Below are 19,151 nucleotides of genomic sequence, written 5' to 3' on the forward strand. Positions count from 1 at the left end.
GAAGTTGCTTCCTCTACATCTGGGATGATGTCTCATGCAAGCAGGTAAAGAGATTTCAGTGAAGCATGAAATGCTATATAGGTATCCTCTAGAAATACTTTGAGCATCACAGCCCAACAACCATCATATAGCACAGAAAAATATCAACTTATCATATTTTCTTTTTTTTACAAGATGAACCCTTTATCCTTGACATTATTCGAGGAATAATGGAAAGTAAGCCTTCTCTAGAGGCTGCCACAAACCTTCTGAGTGCAGTTTTAGAGTGCCTAAAAGATGACAATTATTTTTTTCAGGCAAGAACAAATTACATTCTTTTAACTTTCTTCCCCCTTCTTTTTTTTTTTAAGTACATTTTACTACCCAGTTTGGACAACTGGCCTTTATCGCAACAAAGAAAAATTCCTTGAGAATGCTTTTATGTAGAGGGAGGGAGAAAAAAGAAAGTGTACTCTACAGGAATCAGTACTGATAAGACAGGAATTGTCTGGCCTTTTGTACTGATTTGTTGCACTGTTCTTTATGGGGCCAAGTAGAGACATCAGGTGATGAGTCCAGCTGATCTGGAGAGGAAGGAACAGGAAAAAATCCTGATGATTTTACGGGAAATTTCCCCTTCATATTAGTCACTTCAATAAACTTTGCTTGACTGGTAGGAATGAAACTGGACCCAGAGTACTAGGAAATACTAAAATTAGGTAGCAATTTCTCTGTCTTTCAAGACTCTGGATGTATTTGGTCCTAAAGCCCTCAGTGCTCTACCTTCTACCTTTCTCAAAGAACATACTGGCTTATGGCTTAGAACTCCAAGGGAATTCAGGTAAATTTCTCTTAAAATTACACAAGACATGTAGGAACCTAGTTGACTTTGTGGATCCACAGTTACTACAAAGAATTAGAAGGGTTTCAGAGAAAAAAACTTTATAAAGGGGTTATGAGACAACAAATAACACTGGGAGTGTCCAACGATCTCTGTTCTCAGATGTAGCTTTGGAAAGGAAGTGGCACTTTGTTGTCAGGAGCCTACGATGACTCAAGTGCAGAACTGTATAATCATACACCACCCACCCTTCCACATTCATTTTTACAGTTTCGAACATAGGATTATCCTGATTATCTTGCTCTGGTGACTACAAGCAAGACAGACTATACCTTCCTTAAAAGCAAAAGCAACCTCTCCAAAAGCAACACCTCCTACAGGACAGAAACACCTTTCGTCACTGACTTCACTTGAAAGTAGAAGGACAGTAGTAGCTGAAAACACCTAAAACTGTTCACATTCCACTTGATTGCCACCCTCCTGTGCACCTCCCTCCCCCAATTATCAAATAGGATCTTGAAATAAATTAATGTCACACACATCAATGAAAACAACAGTACAATTAGAGAAATTTCAGACTCTAAGTATTTAAAGCTCAGGGAAATAATATCAAAGACTGGCTAAGTCACCAGCTATTAAAGAGGCAGAGAAAAACTTCTCTAACAAGATGGGCGTTTCCTTGCTGCTTATGGCAGTCAGATACAATCCTGAACCTCGAACACAAGCAAGCAGAAATACTCATTGTAGCATAGCCACGCACACTTCTATTAAAAGAGAAAACATAATGCAAATAGAAGAAACCAGAAGAGAAGCACCAAATCTTACTCTCCTCAGTTACACAACGTGTCAGAATTCCATGTCAGACTTTGTTCTAGGATAATCTCTAAAGGTCACCAGTGTAAATTAAGACTAATTCCTCCAAAACTAGCACAGCAATATCATTCTAAGGAAAACAGATGTTGACTGATACCATGGGAAATTTTGTTCAGGTAAGGAAATCTGGCTCATACAGTACAACAGTCTAAACATCCACTGAAATCTTACAGTTAAAACAAGAAGCCGTTTTAAAAAAAATCTGTGACAAATCTGATTTTTTGAAAACACTTGCAAGGAACAACGTTTTATAAATCTGACATACTGAACTACTTTAAGAGCAAAGAAAACACTTACTGTGGTTGCATTTGCTGAGTTAACCCAACAGGAGGCTTCTGCTTGATTGTGAATGCCATCTGAGCCATAGGGCCAACCTTTGGTGGGACTTGCGCCTTCTGAGAGAAGGTCTGCTGGGCAGCCTGCTGGGGTATGGGCCATGGGGGAACAACGGGGCTCCGGCCTCCAGTGGAAGATGTGTCTTGCACGACTGTATCCTCACAGGAATTACCTTTTGTTCCCGGTTTACATACACAAAGCTGAGGTCGCAGGCACATCCCTCCATTTTGGCACGGTGGTGCACAGTTAGCTAAGGAAAGACATTTTAAAAAGTACCTGTGAAACAAAGCATGAAGGAAAATGCAAACCCGGCCCACAATAAGTATTAATTGTTATTGTTAACTGGAGTAGGAGAAACATTGCTAAGATCCACCAAAGATAATATACAAGTTGGTACAGCTTTTACTGATTTCTAGCACAACAGACATGCACAACATTTCAACAACTTCAAAAAGTAAAATGCTAGATCTAAAAAATAGGAAATGCACCAGTTAAGTTGTGAAATATAGCATTATTTCAAATCTTCCTCCTTTCTGCTCAGTATCCCTTCTCCTCATACTTTAAAAACCAAAACTGCATCTAATGAAACAATACTACACAGATACAGAATTCTGCTACTGATTCGGGCTGGGATTCATTTTACTACTGTTTTAAAATCAGATGCTGCATAGGTACCTAGAATGAATCCCTACAGCACATTATAGATCACCAGAACATTGCAGAGGAGCATAAAGCAATTCAACGCTTTCCTCTCTAAAACCCAAATGACATTCCCTGCAGTACCCCCACTGTAACAACACAAGAGACGTGAACTGCTGCTACAAAGATATTGCTACACCTAGGAAGAAACAGACAGGTGCTTGTGATTATCCCAGACCAGCTTCCATAGATTCTTTGTATCATCAGTGAAAAGGGATCAGATTCTTTAAAATACACTTCACCTTTAGAGAGGAATAATTACACTGCTTTACATTGCTCTATCTAGTAACTACAGAGGGAGTCTGAATAACCAGCCTAGACTCAACACCCAGCCTGTAGACCCAGTTAACACAATATCAACTCCACTCTGAATGACAGGAAACTTGGAGGAGCAGCAAATCCCATCCAAAAAATGGAGGGAGGGAGGAAGAAAAGTAAAAGCAACTGCTCATTATATATATATATACACATAATACTGCAAAGGCATGTCTATCTTGAGGATTTATTTTGGATGCTGAAATTTGAATCACAAAGATGGAAAAACAAATTAATTCTCTTATCTAAAGGACACAATTTAATATTAAAAGAAAGCAAAAAAAAATTCTTCGTTATTCACATTAAAGATGGTATACAATGAAGCATGTATAAGAAAAAAGCATGGCTGAGCTACTTAGTTCCTACAAAGTAAGTATATTTTAATATTGTTAATGATCCTTTAACATCAACAAAATTATATGTCAGGTGATAATTTTTTTAGGTGAGATAATATCTTGAACTATAACATGGGATTCTGCACCATATTCAGATACATCCAACTAAACTATTATTTAAAAAAAAAAATCAGTCCACAACCCTGGTCCAAATAGAGTACTTAACACTTCAATCAAGTTCTAATACATTTTTCTATTCATAAAAATAAATTAAATGCACAAAAACATATATGAATTAACTCATTAGAACAGGACTGTGTTCATTTGGAGGCCTAGTTTATCCACTGGCAGGTGTACCATATATACCAGCTGCACACAACACCAGAATTGCCCTACAACTTAAACCCGAGTATTGCATGGGGTTTTTTCACATACATTTTCCCTTCCATGTGAAACTTATTTTCAATAATACTTAGCTAGGCTACCGTAACTGCATATTATGCACCCCCTGGCAACAGAAAAGTAATAATTTGCTCACTTCTATTTATTTATTTTTGAGACTCTGTCTTGTCTTTGAGTTCTGGAAACCTGAAGACCATTTTCACTGTAAACCTGAGAAGGGATTTGCAACAAGCATATGCTGTAACAGATAAGCCAAATCTTCCTTGTGTCTTATTTATAAAACTTAGATTTTGCTAGAAACAGTGAAAAATTCCTTTATAGGCACATGACTGAAATAAATCATATCTTGGAAACTAAATTCAGGAGCCTAAAATTCTAGTTAAGTTTCAGTGACTTTGGAGAGACTCTTGAGACCAGAAGAGTGATCCCATCACCTGAGTCATCTGTATGAAATGTGCAAAGATCGCAGTAAAGAATTTGGGCCCATATGAGAATGCTTCAGAAAAACATCTCAAAAAATCTTTAAAAAAAGGCAGACTTTTAAAAGTCCCATTTTTACATTAAGAAAGTATTAATATATTTCTGGAGATTCATGGACACGTGCCTATATTAACCTCTAAGTTTCTCAAGAAATTATTTAAAAACCAATGACAACACAGAAGTAAGCTAAGAAGACCACACCAAAAGTCAGTATGAAAAAATACCCACTCTGTTGGGACACTGATAATGCCATATCTCTTCTCAAAAGTGAAGTAACAATGTATACATACACAAAAGACAAACCTGGAAAGACTGCAACTCTGTTTCCTTTAGTTAACAACCAGAGTTGTGCTTCAGAAGCCTAGAAAAACTTGAGTTTCTACTGATTGAAGTGAAGGTTGCAGTGAATTAAAAAGCTATAAAGCTATAAAGCTAAAAACAGAACCTGTTTTGAAATTACCTCATCTTTTTTGCCCACACAGACTTGAACACTCTTACTTCACTGACAGTAATGTAAACCCTGAAACATATTACATGTACATGAAGCAAATGCTCTGCAGGACAAACCGCATTACTCTAACTGGCCATTAACAAAAGAACCATCAGGAGATCCAGCAACCAAGTTATAAGACCAGTGACAACAGGCTGAAAACCCCATCCGTTAAATCTTCACAGCAATAAACCTTTTGACTGAAGTCCTTCATTAATGTTGCATTATAGAAGATCACAAAACTGGATTAAAGATCACTAAAGATTCTTTAGGAAAGAATTAAAATGAACATTTTAATTTACATAATACAGCAGTTTAGTTTCCAAAATGCTCAAGACAGCTGTAGTGTGCCAAATGAATGACCTAATTATTTTGTTTGAAGACAACAATAACGGCCCATAAAACTGAAAACACCAGTATTTTCCATAAAGCTAAGCTTCCAAATACTGAAGCATGGAAGTATTAAGTCCAAAACTGAAAAGCAGGCCAATATACTGCTGTTAAAGGCAATTGGCTTCATCCTATTCAATTCAAGGAGGTCATGACTGGAAATTCAAAATGGAGCTTGGCAAAGATGCAAATAATGAGACTAAGCTTAGTGGGTCAGATTAAAGATCCACTTTGTCCAGTGTTCTCCCTCCATTACTAAGGTGAACACTTAAGGACAGGGTGAGACACAATAAAAGTTTATAGCACTACAGCTTTTAAGAATTAGAGGCTCAGCAACTTCCTGAGCAAGAGTGCTGGTTTTGTGTTTAATAAGTCTCAATAGATTTTTCTGTCAGAGAGAAGACTGATCTGCTCTTTGAGCTACTTTGCAGCAACATCCAAAACTTGCTGTGCAACAGAAGTTGGCCACATTGAAAGGCTGGGCATAGATAATATAGCCAATCTTCCCTCACTTTCCATAAGTATGGTTGTGGTGTGGTTGACCTGGGCTGGATGCCAGGTGTCCACTAAGCTGCTCTATCAGTCTCCATCTAGACAGGGGAAAGAAAATAAGATCAAGAACAATTCATAGGCTGAGATAAGGCAGTTTACTAAAGAAAAGGTTTGTGTGCACACAAGTAAAGAGAAAAAAAAAAGCCAAACAGGTTTATTCTTTACTTCCCATCAGCAACTGATGTTCAGCCACTTTCCAGGAAGCAGGGCTTCAGCAGTTGTAGGGGCTGCATCAGAAGGCAAGCTTTGTAAATAACAAATGCCCTCTGTTTCTTCACCTTTACGTAGCTTTTCTATCTGAGCTGATGTCATATAGTATGCAATATCCCTTTGGTCAGTTTGCGCCAGTTTTCCCAGTTGTGTCCTCCACCATGATCTTGCCCACCCCCAGCCTGTTGATGGGGGGAAGGGAATGTTGGGAGACATTGCTGGTGCTGTGCCAGCACTGCTCAGCAGTAGCCAAAATCCTGGAATGTTACCAACACCTTTCTAGGTACCAATGCAAAGCACAGCTCCAGCTCAGCCAAACCCAATATAGTAGGGAAGGAACAAGGATTGTCTTGGGTTGGTTTATGTTTTAAGACCATGTAATCTGCATCTACTGAAAATAAAGTCACAGTGACACATTTGCTTTGGAAGTACCTAAGTCACAAAAAGCCCAAAACTGTATCCCAAATGCTCACCCTTTTTATACATCTTTCCCTAATCAACTACTGCTCACCACTCTCTCAGACAGACTACTACCGGGTTTGACAAATGCATATCAGTATATCATGGTTGTATTTATGACATTCTTTCAGAAAAGGAAGGGTAAAATAACATTAACGTGAGGTTTATACACACCCCTCCCAAAACATCTTATGTTGGTTTGAGACTGATCTATACATATACACTTTTCAGTCCACGTGCTCATGTCATTACAGTTAAAGTGTATATAAATATTTGCAGAAGCAAGACCTAAAATAAAAGATTTATAATAGTTTCAAAACACAAATATTTAAAAACTTCTATATATACAGAGTGTAATTTGTTTCAATACATTCTAAATTAAGCACAATTTATTATCTGGAATCAGTAAGTAAAAAACATTGTCATTTATGGAAATTTAGATAAAAATTTATATTTTTTTCCCTTCAAATGAATCAAAATGCAAGTATAACTAACTCCACTTGTCCTAAAAATGTTTCTATTAAAATAATATTTAACTAACACTAATTCTTGGATTAAGATCATGACAGTCTCATTCCTATGCTAATCACTTCTTTTAACTTCCTCAAAAGTAACAACATATTTACAAGTTTGTTTCCTTGTGGAAAACAGAAATCCACAAAAATTTATTTTTCAGTGAGAAACTCACAATAAACAAATTTAAATATCCCAAAAGTTTTCTGCACCCAAATCTCTAGCCTTTTAGCCTCAGCTCCACCTTTACGTATTTCCTTTAACAAGCAATTGCTGTTGGTTTGTAGTTAAATGTCCACAAATGTTTTTCAATGTCATTCCTAAATTTCTAATATTTCAACACAATTACTATAACAGTGTTGTGAGTCTTACACTATTTCTAACACACCCACCCAACAGATTTCTTTTTCCATATGAAACTTACCTTTTTTTTTCTCCTCTTGAGCACACATAATAGTTCAGCACCAGTTTAAACAGAATGCACCTACTTCCAACAAATTTAATCACAGTACACATTGGCACAGTATGTATCAACTTCTCCCACAGGGGTGTGTAAATCCTGTCGGGCACAATACACGCCAGAGGGCAAATAATAGAAAATTCAGCAATTGGAAAGAGGATTTTAAGTATAGAGCTGTTTCAGATTCCAGCACAAAATGGTTGAGAAATGATGCATGCATCAAGTTTACAGAAAGGGGAAAAACCAACACTATGACATCTGTGCACATATGTCTGTGCTGATGGCAGAGTTTTCAAGTTTCTTTACATGCAACATAGGAATACTGTTAAAGGCATACTAAATACTGCCTTATTGCATTAATGCAAGATTTTTACTCCTCAGGCACACAAGGAAACCAAACCAAAGCTCATCTTGGTTGAGTGCACATCCTAAACAAAAAGCTGTGATAGAAAGGCACCTTTAACTCCTGCTGGGTTGAAAGACAGAATGATGATCCCCCACCGATTCCCAGAAGAAAGGCAGTGAAGCGCTTTCATTGGAAGGCAACAAGCTGTGGGTTCTGAAAGCAAAGAGGCATATTCCAGTTCGCCTCAGAAAAATCTGAATATGGTGCTGACATCCTGAAGATCAATGGTTTTATACAATTTCCTGTTCTCCAAACTACTCTTCTGCTTAGCTCACCACTTCTTTTTTTTTTCTCTGAATATCCTTTTAAGTATTAAGCCAGGACTGAGGATGCAACTGGAGTCTAGAAACCCAAAAGTTCACTGAAGCTAATGTTTTTCTGGGGACCTAGTTCTCTATCTGAGCATCTCACACCAAAGAGGTTTCAAAAATTGAAAAGTTTACCAGCTATATATCCAATAATTCTAAACATTCATTGAGAATAAAGGAGAGAGGAATTTGCAATCAAGGGTGATACAACCTTGTTTAAAACCATTCTATAAAAAAACAGTTGAAATTACTTTTATATAGTCCTAAGAAATTACATTAACTGCAGAAAACCTGTGTGACCTCTACACTACTAATGGAGGTAGTATTACAACCATCTGTGTCTTTCTACACAGGAACTTGTTTTTATCATAACTATATGGTCTTAAGGAATTCTTTCCCTAAATATACTTCAAATGAAAGCATGTCACAGAATTCTTTGCTGTCCACTTCAAACCATCAGATTAATTCCCACAATGGCATGTAAACATGACCTCCAGGAAGGGAGGGAAACAAAAAACAATGCTTTTAGCATACATATTTCTTTTAAAACAAACACACAAAAAATCAGTTTCTCCCTTAACCTAGTGGCAACAATGTACTTTACTAATATTATATTCTATGTATCTCCATAGTATAATCTATGAATGCCAAGACTCAGCAGAATTGAACAGCAACTGTACTCAAACACTTCAAAAGCTTAACTTTAGCAATAGGATGCATTATTCTATCAACAACAAGAATATAACACACTGTTAAATACTTTTCATTCATGTTGTGTTTACTGGAGTTTATATAATATAAATATTTAAGACTGTACAATCTGAGAGACATGTTAAAGTATTTAATTCTAGGAAATCATAGCTATGCATATTCTGACAATACAAACATTTCACATGCTACAAATCCCATTATCATTCCAGTGCCCACAAATAAAAATGAAAATTGTTCATTACAGAATGGACAGCCAAGGAAACCAGCAGATTCACATGTTACACACTGTTTTTGCTGCTTGAGTGGTTAACACTCCAGTATGCAATTCTTTTTATTTCGCTTAACGTTTCTCAGTACAGTGCTTACTCATTTTGTTACAAAATATTTCATAGTAAATTTGCAGGAAACTGAACTAAAACAAGCTCAGTAAAAAGGCAACTGGAAATATTTAACTGGATGCAGGATTCAGACAACTGAAGCGTTACAAAAAAGAGAAAGACAAGAGAAAAAACTATGAATTACAATAGAGTAGCAAAACAGTAAGTACGATAAAGTTTTCCCTAAATTCATCCAATTCTCAATTAGAGTTCACAATTTGGTTGAGCTTCTCTGAAGTTCCAGGCCTAAACTGCCATCTAGGGATAATAAAAACCTGATCTCAATTATAAAAAAAAGCAAATCTTGCCATAGGACACAAAAGAATTTCCCACATGCAGGGATTACTATCTGCAGTTCACAAAAAAGAAGAACATGCCCAAGCAGACCTATTTTTAGCTCTGTATTTAAATGAACATCTTGCCTTACTAAATGTAAAATGCTTCTTTCCCCTGTGTTTGCAGTCATAGATGTGGAGAAATGCTAAACATTTGCTTTCTTTCTTTAGTCAATGTATAGAATCTATTTTCCAGGAATAAATTAGGCTACACAAGTACTGCTGCTTTTAGAGGTAGAACAAAAGCCAACTAAAGAAAGAAACCTCAAACCCAACCCAACAGCAGTCTAACAACTAACATATCAGTTACAGAGCATGGACTGATTTGGCCACCCGAACCATCAATAATCTGCACTCCAGAGTGTGAACAAGGAGACAGTTTAGGGAGATGTGTGCCCCTTTTCATCCACCCTCCACAAATCCTATAGCTCCCAGGCAATCCAAGCTTCCTTTAAGGCAGGATCAGTTGGCACAGGCAGCCCTTCATGGTGAAGGCTGCACTTTTCTCAAGGCCTCACAGAGAGCAGAACCCCACCCCGTGCTAGAGCCCTGCTTTTCCCAAGGTTGGGAAGCTCACTGATCCCATACACAAAGCCGCTTTGCAGGACAGGAAGGAGAGAGGAGCATGCCTCCTTCCAGCTCTTCCCTTCTCCATGCTCAGGAAGAGTGGCTGTAAGGAGAGAGGTGTAAGACTAGTACTGTGAGTATCAAAGAATCACTCTTCTGTCAATACATCATTTTGTTCCTACACGCATGCCAGAACCAGGCAGTGCACAACTGAGGGACAAACCATGGCTTTTCCCTGGCGCACACACAGCTTTCTACTCCACTTCCAAGTTACACACTGAAAACAAACAGCCAACAAACTGAAAGGGAGGAGGAAAAAAATAAAATCAAAACACCTCAGTTTTCACTGTTCCTCCTGATTCTCTATTAAGAATGTAAGCGTTCAGGAGGTTTTATCCACTGTAGACTTACCACAACTTTACTGCAGGTCTCGCTTCTTTTGTTAACACTAACTGCTGCAATGAGCTAAACAAGTTCACTATCAATCTGTCATCTGCTCCAGTGTGAGAGCACAATGTCTTGACAAGTTTCTTTTAAGGTTCTCTTTTTTTTTTTTTTTTTCTGTCTTAATTCTATACACACTTGTAGCATTTCTATGAAACAGACTATGTACCATTATGAGCTTGTTTCCAGTAAAGACCCCAGTGTCTCACAAAGAGAAGGCTGGGTAGGTTTCACTTCATACTAATTGTGAACTTAAATTTCCTCACCAAAATGAGGGAATGGCACATGGCATGGTCATGTGTAGAGCAGGCAGCAGCTAACAGCTCCCTCATCTTCTCACAGCTCTTTTACAGCCGGGTCTCACAGGAGGGAGGCTGGCTGCCAACCATGGCCAGGAGACAGACACTGTGCTCAAAGTCTGCATTACTGCTGATTCAGGTCAGCCTCCCCTGAAGCTGTCACACCAATTGCACTTACAGGGATTCAGTGTGTGTTGTAGGACCATCTTTAGGTGTGTGCACTCTATTTCTTTTAAGATGCAAAGAAAAAGAATATGTCTAAATAATAAAAAGCTAAACTCAAAACACAAGCACTCCAAGAATGCACCTAAAGTATTTTAGCCTCATATTGGTGTTCATTCCATAAGACCAGACTACACCTTCTCCAAAATAAAACACTAAGCCCTGAAACACACATGCCCTGGGCCTCAGGTCATCAGACCCAAAGGCTTTTGTCTACAAATCAGCTCCATGCTTATTTGCTAATGTAGACAAAGACTACAAGAATTTGGACCCTGTCGTTCTACCCCTTTCCCTTTCAATAAGTGAAAAATAAAGCAAAGTAGAAGTACCAAGGCCTAACAGAGCTTTCCCACTACAAAACCCATTTACAGTACATGAAATTCAAAAGTTTTATTTACATATTACAGTAGCAAGCACAGCAAAGGCAAAACCAAGCTTCTCAGACTTTCAGTTTTTTCAATTCTGAATTGTTTAAAAACCACATCAAAGGATAGATCAGAAAGGACTAATGTGTAGGTCAGTCACAAGGGGTCAATGTAGTTTGTCTCTTTAAAACTCAGATATTAAATTTTGATTTAGACATAATTTGAAGGAGATTGATATTGCTTTTACTGAAATGATGGTCTTAGAATGAGAAGAAACAACATTTGGGGACAGTATGTTATAGTTGGGCTTTGTATACACAATGTAAATAAACAGAACTTGGTAAAACTCAAAGCCACAAAACTGATTAAGCACAAGCCTCAGCAACCAGTTGTGACCAGAAAACCACCAAGAAGCACAGCTGCAAACATTTGAAGTACTCAGTCCTGATGATGAAAAGTACAGCTCTCCTGGATACCCCTTTCTAAGAGCTGAACTGAAAGCAGAAAAAGAGTAGTTTCTGAGCAACCCATACGAAAATGTTTAGTGACACAGAGTTTTACATCTAAACTGGAGGACTCACTTATATTTCTAAGTTTCCAGGTCTGGATCCTAACCCTATTCCAGGACAAGACCTAAGCATGCAATCTTTCCCTCACCTTCCCCAAGAAATTCAGAAGCACAAGGTGGAAGCAATTTAGGGCACACTCCCATCCAGGTGATCTGGAGCCACTGGGTCACACTGCCAGGTGCCCATGTCCTGAAGGAGATACAAAGCTGTAGCATGCTTACTCAGCCACAGCAAGAAGTACAGCTCTTGAAATTTAGGGAGAAGGTGGCTCAAATTGAACAGCAACACACAAGTAGAAGCCATGCAGATTCAGAAAGTGAACAAAAGGTACCCTTCCTCGGGGCAAGTATTCACACAATTTTCCGGTCTCCTGCCTCTACAGCAGCAAGGATCTACTGTTGTGTATTTTCTTATTCTGAAAAATAAATTAAACCTCTCTAATGTCTTTATTTAACATTGAGTCAGGCGATCTTTTTTAAAAGAAAATGAGGAAGATAATATTTTAATGCGAAGAAAAAGCCAATTCTTTCCTGCTTTCTTATTTTCTGATGACTTTCCCAAGGTGCCCAAGCACATGACAGACAGATCATGATCAAACTCATAGAATTCAGTCCAGTTCCAACACTAGCCCTATGCATGGAATAGATGCATGCACACACACAACATCTTCAGCTAAGAAAGGCTTAACATCCTTTTAATCTTAATTGACAATGATGGCATACCTGGTTTCTACACAAACAGCAATTTCTCTCCCTATAGGAAATTTATTCTGAATGTGTTCCTCCAAAATCCACTTCCTCACCTCTTTGCCCTATGAGCCTTTCTTACACCTCTGCAGTAAGGAACTCATGCCATTAAAAACTGCTGGCTCTTTCCTTCCCATTTTTTTAACCATCCAGTTTCCACTGAGATCACTCACAAACAACTGCTATTAATACTCCAGACAAAACATATTATACATTTCACAAGGGGTTTACTACTACAAGGTGGCTCTTTTCATTTATCTTTTTAAGGTAGCAGATTCTCCATGCAATAGGTAATTTTCTCTTGCATTCCCAAAATGAAAAACATCTCCTTGTATCATTAAGCACACAAAACCAAAACAAGCAGAAGAGTATGTTTTGTAGAAGTTTTAACTAACAGAAATTTAGTAGTAAGTAACGAAGTACGAGACAACAGATTTCAACAGGATAAACACGCATTTGGGTGGTGGGAACTCCTGATTTCCATCACAGGCCTGACAGTTGTTATAACTTGTCCAAGACCACATTAACCTATGGCTTAATTTCCATAAATGAAATAATAAAAACCCCACACTCTAAGCTTTACTTGCCTTACAGACATGTTACAGAGCTAATTAATGTTTCTATAAAGCTCTGTTATGCAACAAGTACTAACAAAACATGGTGTCTCCAGCCTTGGTGGTATCTCATTACTGCACTTGCACAGATTATAACCTACGATAATTATGACTGGAAGACAATCCTTGTCCTAAACCATTTCACGTGCTTCTGACTTTCCAAGATGTTTACTATTGTGGTTCAATTTTTCCCACCTTTTTCTTTACCCAAAGGTGGATGTTATGAAAGCTTCAAAAAGGTTGGTTTTCATTGTTAGGCATCAATGCCCAGCATAAAACAATTCTGAATGCTTTTAATACTGAGTGTTATCATTTCATCTTTTTAATTAGAATGATGCAGCTCTTCATAATTTAAGTCACTCTGAGTTTGAAAAAAGTTTTAAGAACTTTTTACAATGTAAAACAAATGTTAGGGAGAGAGGGGGGAAAACCCTACATGCCTAAATTGGATATGGTAGGCACTCTCATACAGTTTACAGAAAGACAGAAGCTCACCTTCTGAGGACTGTCAGGCTTCCAAGAGAACATGAACAAATGTAAACACAACAGGCAGTTCAGCTTCAGACTAAAATTTAAATAAAAGGACTTGCAAAGTTCCCTTGCCTCCTCCGTACAGATGCTGCCCTCTGACCTGCACAGAAACATTTCAAACACCCCCTGTTGCTGCTGCTGAGGGAAAAGCAATGTGGCTGCCACTGCTCCCTGTCAGACTGCCACCCGCCCGGACAGAAGTCCCACAAGGGAACGGCAGCCACAGCCTCACGTGTGAGAAAGCAGGGCTGGCAAACACCACCAGGCAAGGCAAAGGGAAGGGAAGGCAGCCTGGCTGCAAGAGCAGACCTCCAGCCTTCACCCCCTCTTTCTGAGGGCTCCAGGCAGGCTTATTCACACAGGTGCAGCAGAGCAGAAACACATGCTGCTTGTTCCAGCCTGGGATTACACCTGAGCTAATAAACCTCGCTGATCAGAGCTGGCTCTCAGCACTCTGGTTCTGGAAGCATGATGCAGACAAATGGAAGCTGGCTCTGGAAAGAGCCAGTATGGGTCTGGGGTTTATTAACTCAGGCTTTGCACCATGCAAAAGAGTAAAATCTGGCCCTAGAGACTAAATAGCTTATTAAAGTGATACTGAGCCTGAACTAATAAACCCTGACAGAATCAAACTGACTTTGCATCAAGTCAGCTCAGGTGTGCCAGCATCTGTGGCACAGTTAATCCACTGCTGCAATAAGCCACTCAAAACCAACAGAGCCTGCTATCTGAATTTTAAAAACTCACTTATCATTTTACAGGAAACAAAGGGGTTAACTGTTGTTCAGTTATAGATTTTATTTTCTTCTGAAAGGAACATCAGGAGCTTCCAGAAAAGATGATATCTGGCTTTTATGACTGTGTAACTAATCTTCCATAGCTGAATGAAGTCAATGCTATCTCATGGTTTGCCTAAGTTACAAAACAGACAACTTCAGTACATTCAGTGCTTCCCTTGGCCTGCCAAGAGAGGGGTGAAACTGAGAAAATCCAAGCCAAGTGTATTATACCACTGCTAGGAGGAATTAGAGTGGCATCAGAGCAGGGAATAAAAATATTTAATGCTAAGGAAAGCCTAATATCAGAGGCACAAAATGAGAAATTCCCCCCACCTTTCTTTCTTTTAACTTTGTCTCTGCTACTCCATTCCTCCAGTAACTGTATGAACTAGCCAAGTAATTAATGTATTTAAATTAAATTCTACATAGCTATCACATAAAAATCTGTCTTAGTCCTTACTGAAGACTCTAAAAATAAAAGAGAATCAAAAAGAAAAGATGAATGATAATCAGAGAAGTGAAAAAGACAAAACATAAAGGACAAAAAGCAAAGAAAATTACTTAATTTACAAAAAAAAAAAGTTGCCTGGAAATGAAAGTTACTAGAAGACAGAGAAAAAAACATTTAAAAAAACTCAAAACATTGTTTGGGTTTTGTTTAAAGTAGTGAAAATAAAATCGGTTGACAGTAGCACAGTTAAAATACATTTTTTACCTAATGTCCTGAAATTACTAAGATATTTTCTTAATTAGTCTTTAAGTTAAGTTTTTATTAAGCTCTGCAGTTAGCCTCAAAATACCACTGTAAGCTGAAGGAAAACATTGTGATACTTATAAGATGTTAAGCAAAATATGACTAACCTAACACAGCAACATGCATTTGAAAATGTTAATTTAAAAGAATATCTTAAATACATGTCTAAATTAGTGTGAAGTTTTGTCTTTAACTACAGTCATAAAGTCTTTGCTTCTTAGCAACAGGTCTGTGCAGGTCAAAGGTACTTGACCTTAGTCAGGATTGCAAAAGTGATTGCTCCCTATTGTGAAAAATCCCACATAGGCACAAAAGCCACTGGAAAGAAAAAAAAAATCTTGAAAACATTGTTTACTCCAACTCTCTCAGGGACAGCAATGTGTCCTGCTGAACTACAGCAATATTCCCGGGTCTATCCAATCTCACAGAAACTTACAGAAGTTTCTTGAAGACCTATGCCCTTCCAGTCTTTCCTGACCTCATGACATCACTCCATCATCATTCATTTGCAACCATTCTGAGTCTTGCCCAAAGTAGCAGAAATTCTTCTGCTTTCCCGTTATAAAGAACAACCAGACCATAGGAGGATTGACTCAGTGTTATTTTATGCACATATTTTGTGTTTCTAGTTATCCCAGTAAAGGTACATCACCCTACCTTCACCAAACCCACTTCTTTCACGTTGTTCAGTGCTTCGAAAATTCCATGTGGTAATCACAGGATCATTCATGTGTCACACTGGTGAAAGGACAGGGTGGGTAGATGGCGATTCCTTGCTCCCCACCTGTACTCCTCTGGTAGATTCTTTACCCTGTTAAGCCCCCCATTCTGAAAACTTCTAAAAACCAAGAACTGATGGGGAGGGGATGTTCACACATACAAAGCCTCCACAAAGATCTCTCCAAAAATGTCATTATCTGCGCTACAAATAAATGCAAGAGACACCCACTGTTCACCCTTTAGCAAAGGTGAAGGTTAGGAAGGAGCGCTTTAAGGACGGAAAGACCTGTCCTGTGGTTTCTGTAGCTCAGCCAGCACCTCTCTACCCACAGACGATCCCAGCATCCACCACCTCGCCAGGTGTCAGCCTGGTCACCTCGGGTCCCACCACACGCCCCTCCCCGACCGCTCGGCTACTCACGTTTGATGCACCGCTGGGAGCCCGTGGCCTTGCTCCAGCCGTGGCAGCACTGCCCCCCGCACACATTGACCCTGCGGGAACAGCAAACAAGGACCAGTGTCCGGCGGGGCACCCCCGCTCCCCATCCCGAGCCGGGCCGCGGGGCGGGCGCTGGGCCGGGGAGACGAAGGCGGGAAGAATGAAACTCCCGATTAAACTCGACGCCTCAGGCCGGGCGCGGGGCCGCCGCGGACTCCCGGGACGCGGGGAGCTGGCCTCGCGCCCGGCCCCACGTGCCGCGGATGTTCCGCGCCCACGGCGGGCGCGCCGGGCACCGGGGCCGGGCAGGTAACGCCGCGGCGCCCCCAGAGCCCGGGACAGCCCCCCGCCCTCTCCTGCCTCCCGAGGGGGCGACAGCGACCGCGGCGGAGATGCCGGCGGTGGTCGGGAGCTGCGGTGGTGGAGCGGGGAACGCGCGGGACGGGAGGGCGCCTTACCCCGGCAGCGGCGGCAGCTGGTTCTTCTGGCGGAGGGGCAGGGCGGCGCTGCTGTTGCCGTGGGGGCTCGGCGGCGCCTTGAGCCGCGGGCTGAAGCGGGCCGGCTTGGCGAAGGAGGAGGCGTGAGCGGCCGAGTTGGGGTGGACCTGGCCGGCGGCGCCCAAGCGGAGCTGGACGGCGGCGCTGCCCGGCTTGCTCATCCGCCGGGTCCGCTCCAGGGGGCCGCCGCCGCCACCGTAGCGCGTGTTCAGCTGCACATTGAACGTGCGCTGCTGCTGCTGCTCCCCCCCGAGGAGGGTCGGGCGCTGCTGCCGGCCGCCGGAGGAGCTCCCCCGGCCGGGCTGCAGGACGTACGTGATCCTCCTTAGCCTGCCCTTTTCGGAAGCTGCGAGTCCTGGTGACAAAAGCGCACAGGCAGCGAGGAGGAGGAGGAGGAAGCCCCGTCTGATCCGACCCATTTCCACAGCGGGAGCCCCTGCAGCCGGCGAACTTCGCGGAGCCGCGGTGCAAGGGCTTCCTCTCCGCCAAAGGACGCGTGTGCGTGCGACCCTGCGCCCGGGGCTCGGATCCCTCCTCCGCTCGCTGCCCCCCAACCTGCTCCGGGCGGGGCAGAGAAGGAAAAAAGCCTCAGGATCCTCCCGCCCTCCCCCCAAACTGTTAGGAAAGTTCAGCAAACACTTCGCCCCGTAGAGCAGGAAAACATCGTTGGAAGAAAGGAAGCGGCGGGTGCGAGCCGAGCTGCGAGCCGGAGCGGGAAGGGAGGAGGAGCAGCAGGGGAAGGGTGTTTGCTGGAGGGGGGTGGTCGCAATGGAGAGCAGATGTCTCGCTTGCCGGAGCTGCCAGGGGGCTGCCTGCGTGTGTAAGGAACGGCCCTGGAGCCGGTGCGGGCTGTTCCGAAGCCCCTCTTTAAGAGTTTCTGGGCGAGTGAGCGTGTGCGGAGGGGAGGGGGCGGGCGGAGGGTGCCCCTGCCCCGGTGCCGGCCCCGCGCAGCCAATCTGGGGCCGCCGTGACGTCAGGGGCGCTCCCGGGCGCGGGGAGGGGGCCCGGCCGCGCCAGGTGACCGCGGGCGGGGAGGGGGCGGCTGCGGGCTGCGGGCTCCGGAGCCCGCGCCGCCAAGCGAGCCTCGGGAATACCTGGTCGAACCTGCGGGTGCCGACTTGCCCTCTGCCCCGGAGCCGGCCCGCACAGCTGCCCGAGCTGCTGGGGCAGCGTACCTGTACTTCGGCAACAGCTGAACCTTTCTGTTGTATTTCAGTGGAGGTGAGGCTTTAAAGCCCCAAAAGCGTAATATACGTGCTTCACTCTGTAGGTGGGGACTCGGTGAAAGCGCTTTACACAAGTTTAAGGTAAGCACATTCCTCCGTCTCGGCCAGTGGTTGCTCTTAGCAAAAATCTTAGCAGGATTAGGAGGGACTATATTGTTCCTTGTTTTTCTTTATGTTCGTAAAGCAGTGTGTATTAGTAAAGAATGAAATACAAACCACAATTGTATACTCGTAATTAATGTATAAGCAAAACTGCCCACGTTTTTCTCCAGTGTGTCTTAACCAACCTCACCCTTTAGCACTGTAAACAAAAAAACAAAGTTCACAAAATAACCCGAAGGTACATCTTTTAAAATACTCAGAAGCTGATGTGTCCGAGTTCTTTCCAAGAAACTTTGTGGAGAATCAGTTTGCAAATCCAATGGATTGGAATTCAGGTCCTCCTCCCAGGGTTCTCCTCTGCTCTTTTCCAAAACTTTAAGGACACTGACCCCGGCTCCAAACCGACAAGATTTTGCTCTTAAATGCTCTTGGCACAACTACACAGACGGCAAGGGGAGCAGGAGGGTTTAACGTTGACTCGATTCTAGGCAAAAGCCAGTGTTAGGAGCATAACAGTCCCTTCCTCTTTAGTTCTCATCTATTTAAAACTGCTCAAAAATAAATAGATGTTTTAAATAGATGAGAGTTTGGAGCTTGCTAAAGTCACAGTGTAAGGGATCCACATCAATGTTAAAGGCTTCTGCTTCTGTGCCTCCAGTGGTCTGAATTGAAACACAGTGTTTGAAAAGAAAATGCCACAAGTACTTGGGTATTCTAAATCCACAGTGGGTAAAATGAGAATGAAACTCTGTGGTGCTTCAAAGAAAAACTGAGATAAAGCCTAAACGCTTCAGAGCCCCAGTCTG

The 19,151-nt window shown here is 41.7% G+C and overlaps 1 protein-coding gene across 6 annotated transcripts in view; it reads right to left on the reverse strand.

Moving 5' to 3' along the window:
• Nucleotides 1-17,931, reverse strand: part of LTBP1 (latent transforming growth factor beta binding protein 1) — a 185,766-nt gene extending 167,835 nt beyond the window's left edge. For all 6 annotated transcript variants that reach the window (XM_068185291.1, XM_068185292.1, XM_068185290.1 and 3 more), the window contains exons 1-3: nucleotides 16,979-17,931; nucleotides 16,503-16,573; nucleotides 1,991-2,279 (exon numbers count right to left, since the gene is read on the reverse strand). In XM_068185291.1, the coding sequence (XP_068041392.1) occupies nucleotides 1,991-2,279; nucleotides 16,503-16,573; nucleotides 16,979-17,436 (818 nt within the window). In that variant the 5' untranslated portion in view covers nucleotides 17,437-17,931. The remainder of the gene's footprint in view (nucleotides 1-1,990; nucleotides 2,280-16,502; nucleotides 16,574-16,978) is intronic.
• Nucleotides 17,932-19,151: the final 1,220 nt, after the last annotated feature.

This window comes from Anomalospiza imberbis, chromosome 3 (genome assembly GCF_031753505.1).
Source record: "Anomalospiza imberbis isolate Cuckoo-Finch-1a 21T00152 chromosome 3, ASM3175350v1, whole genome shotgun sequence".
In the NCBI taxonomy this organism is placed as follows: Eukaryota; Metazoa; Chordata; class Aves; order Passeriformes; family Viduidae; genus Anomalospiza; species Anomalospiza imberbis.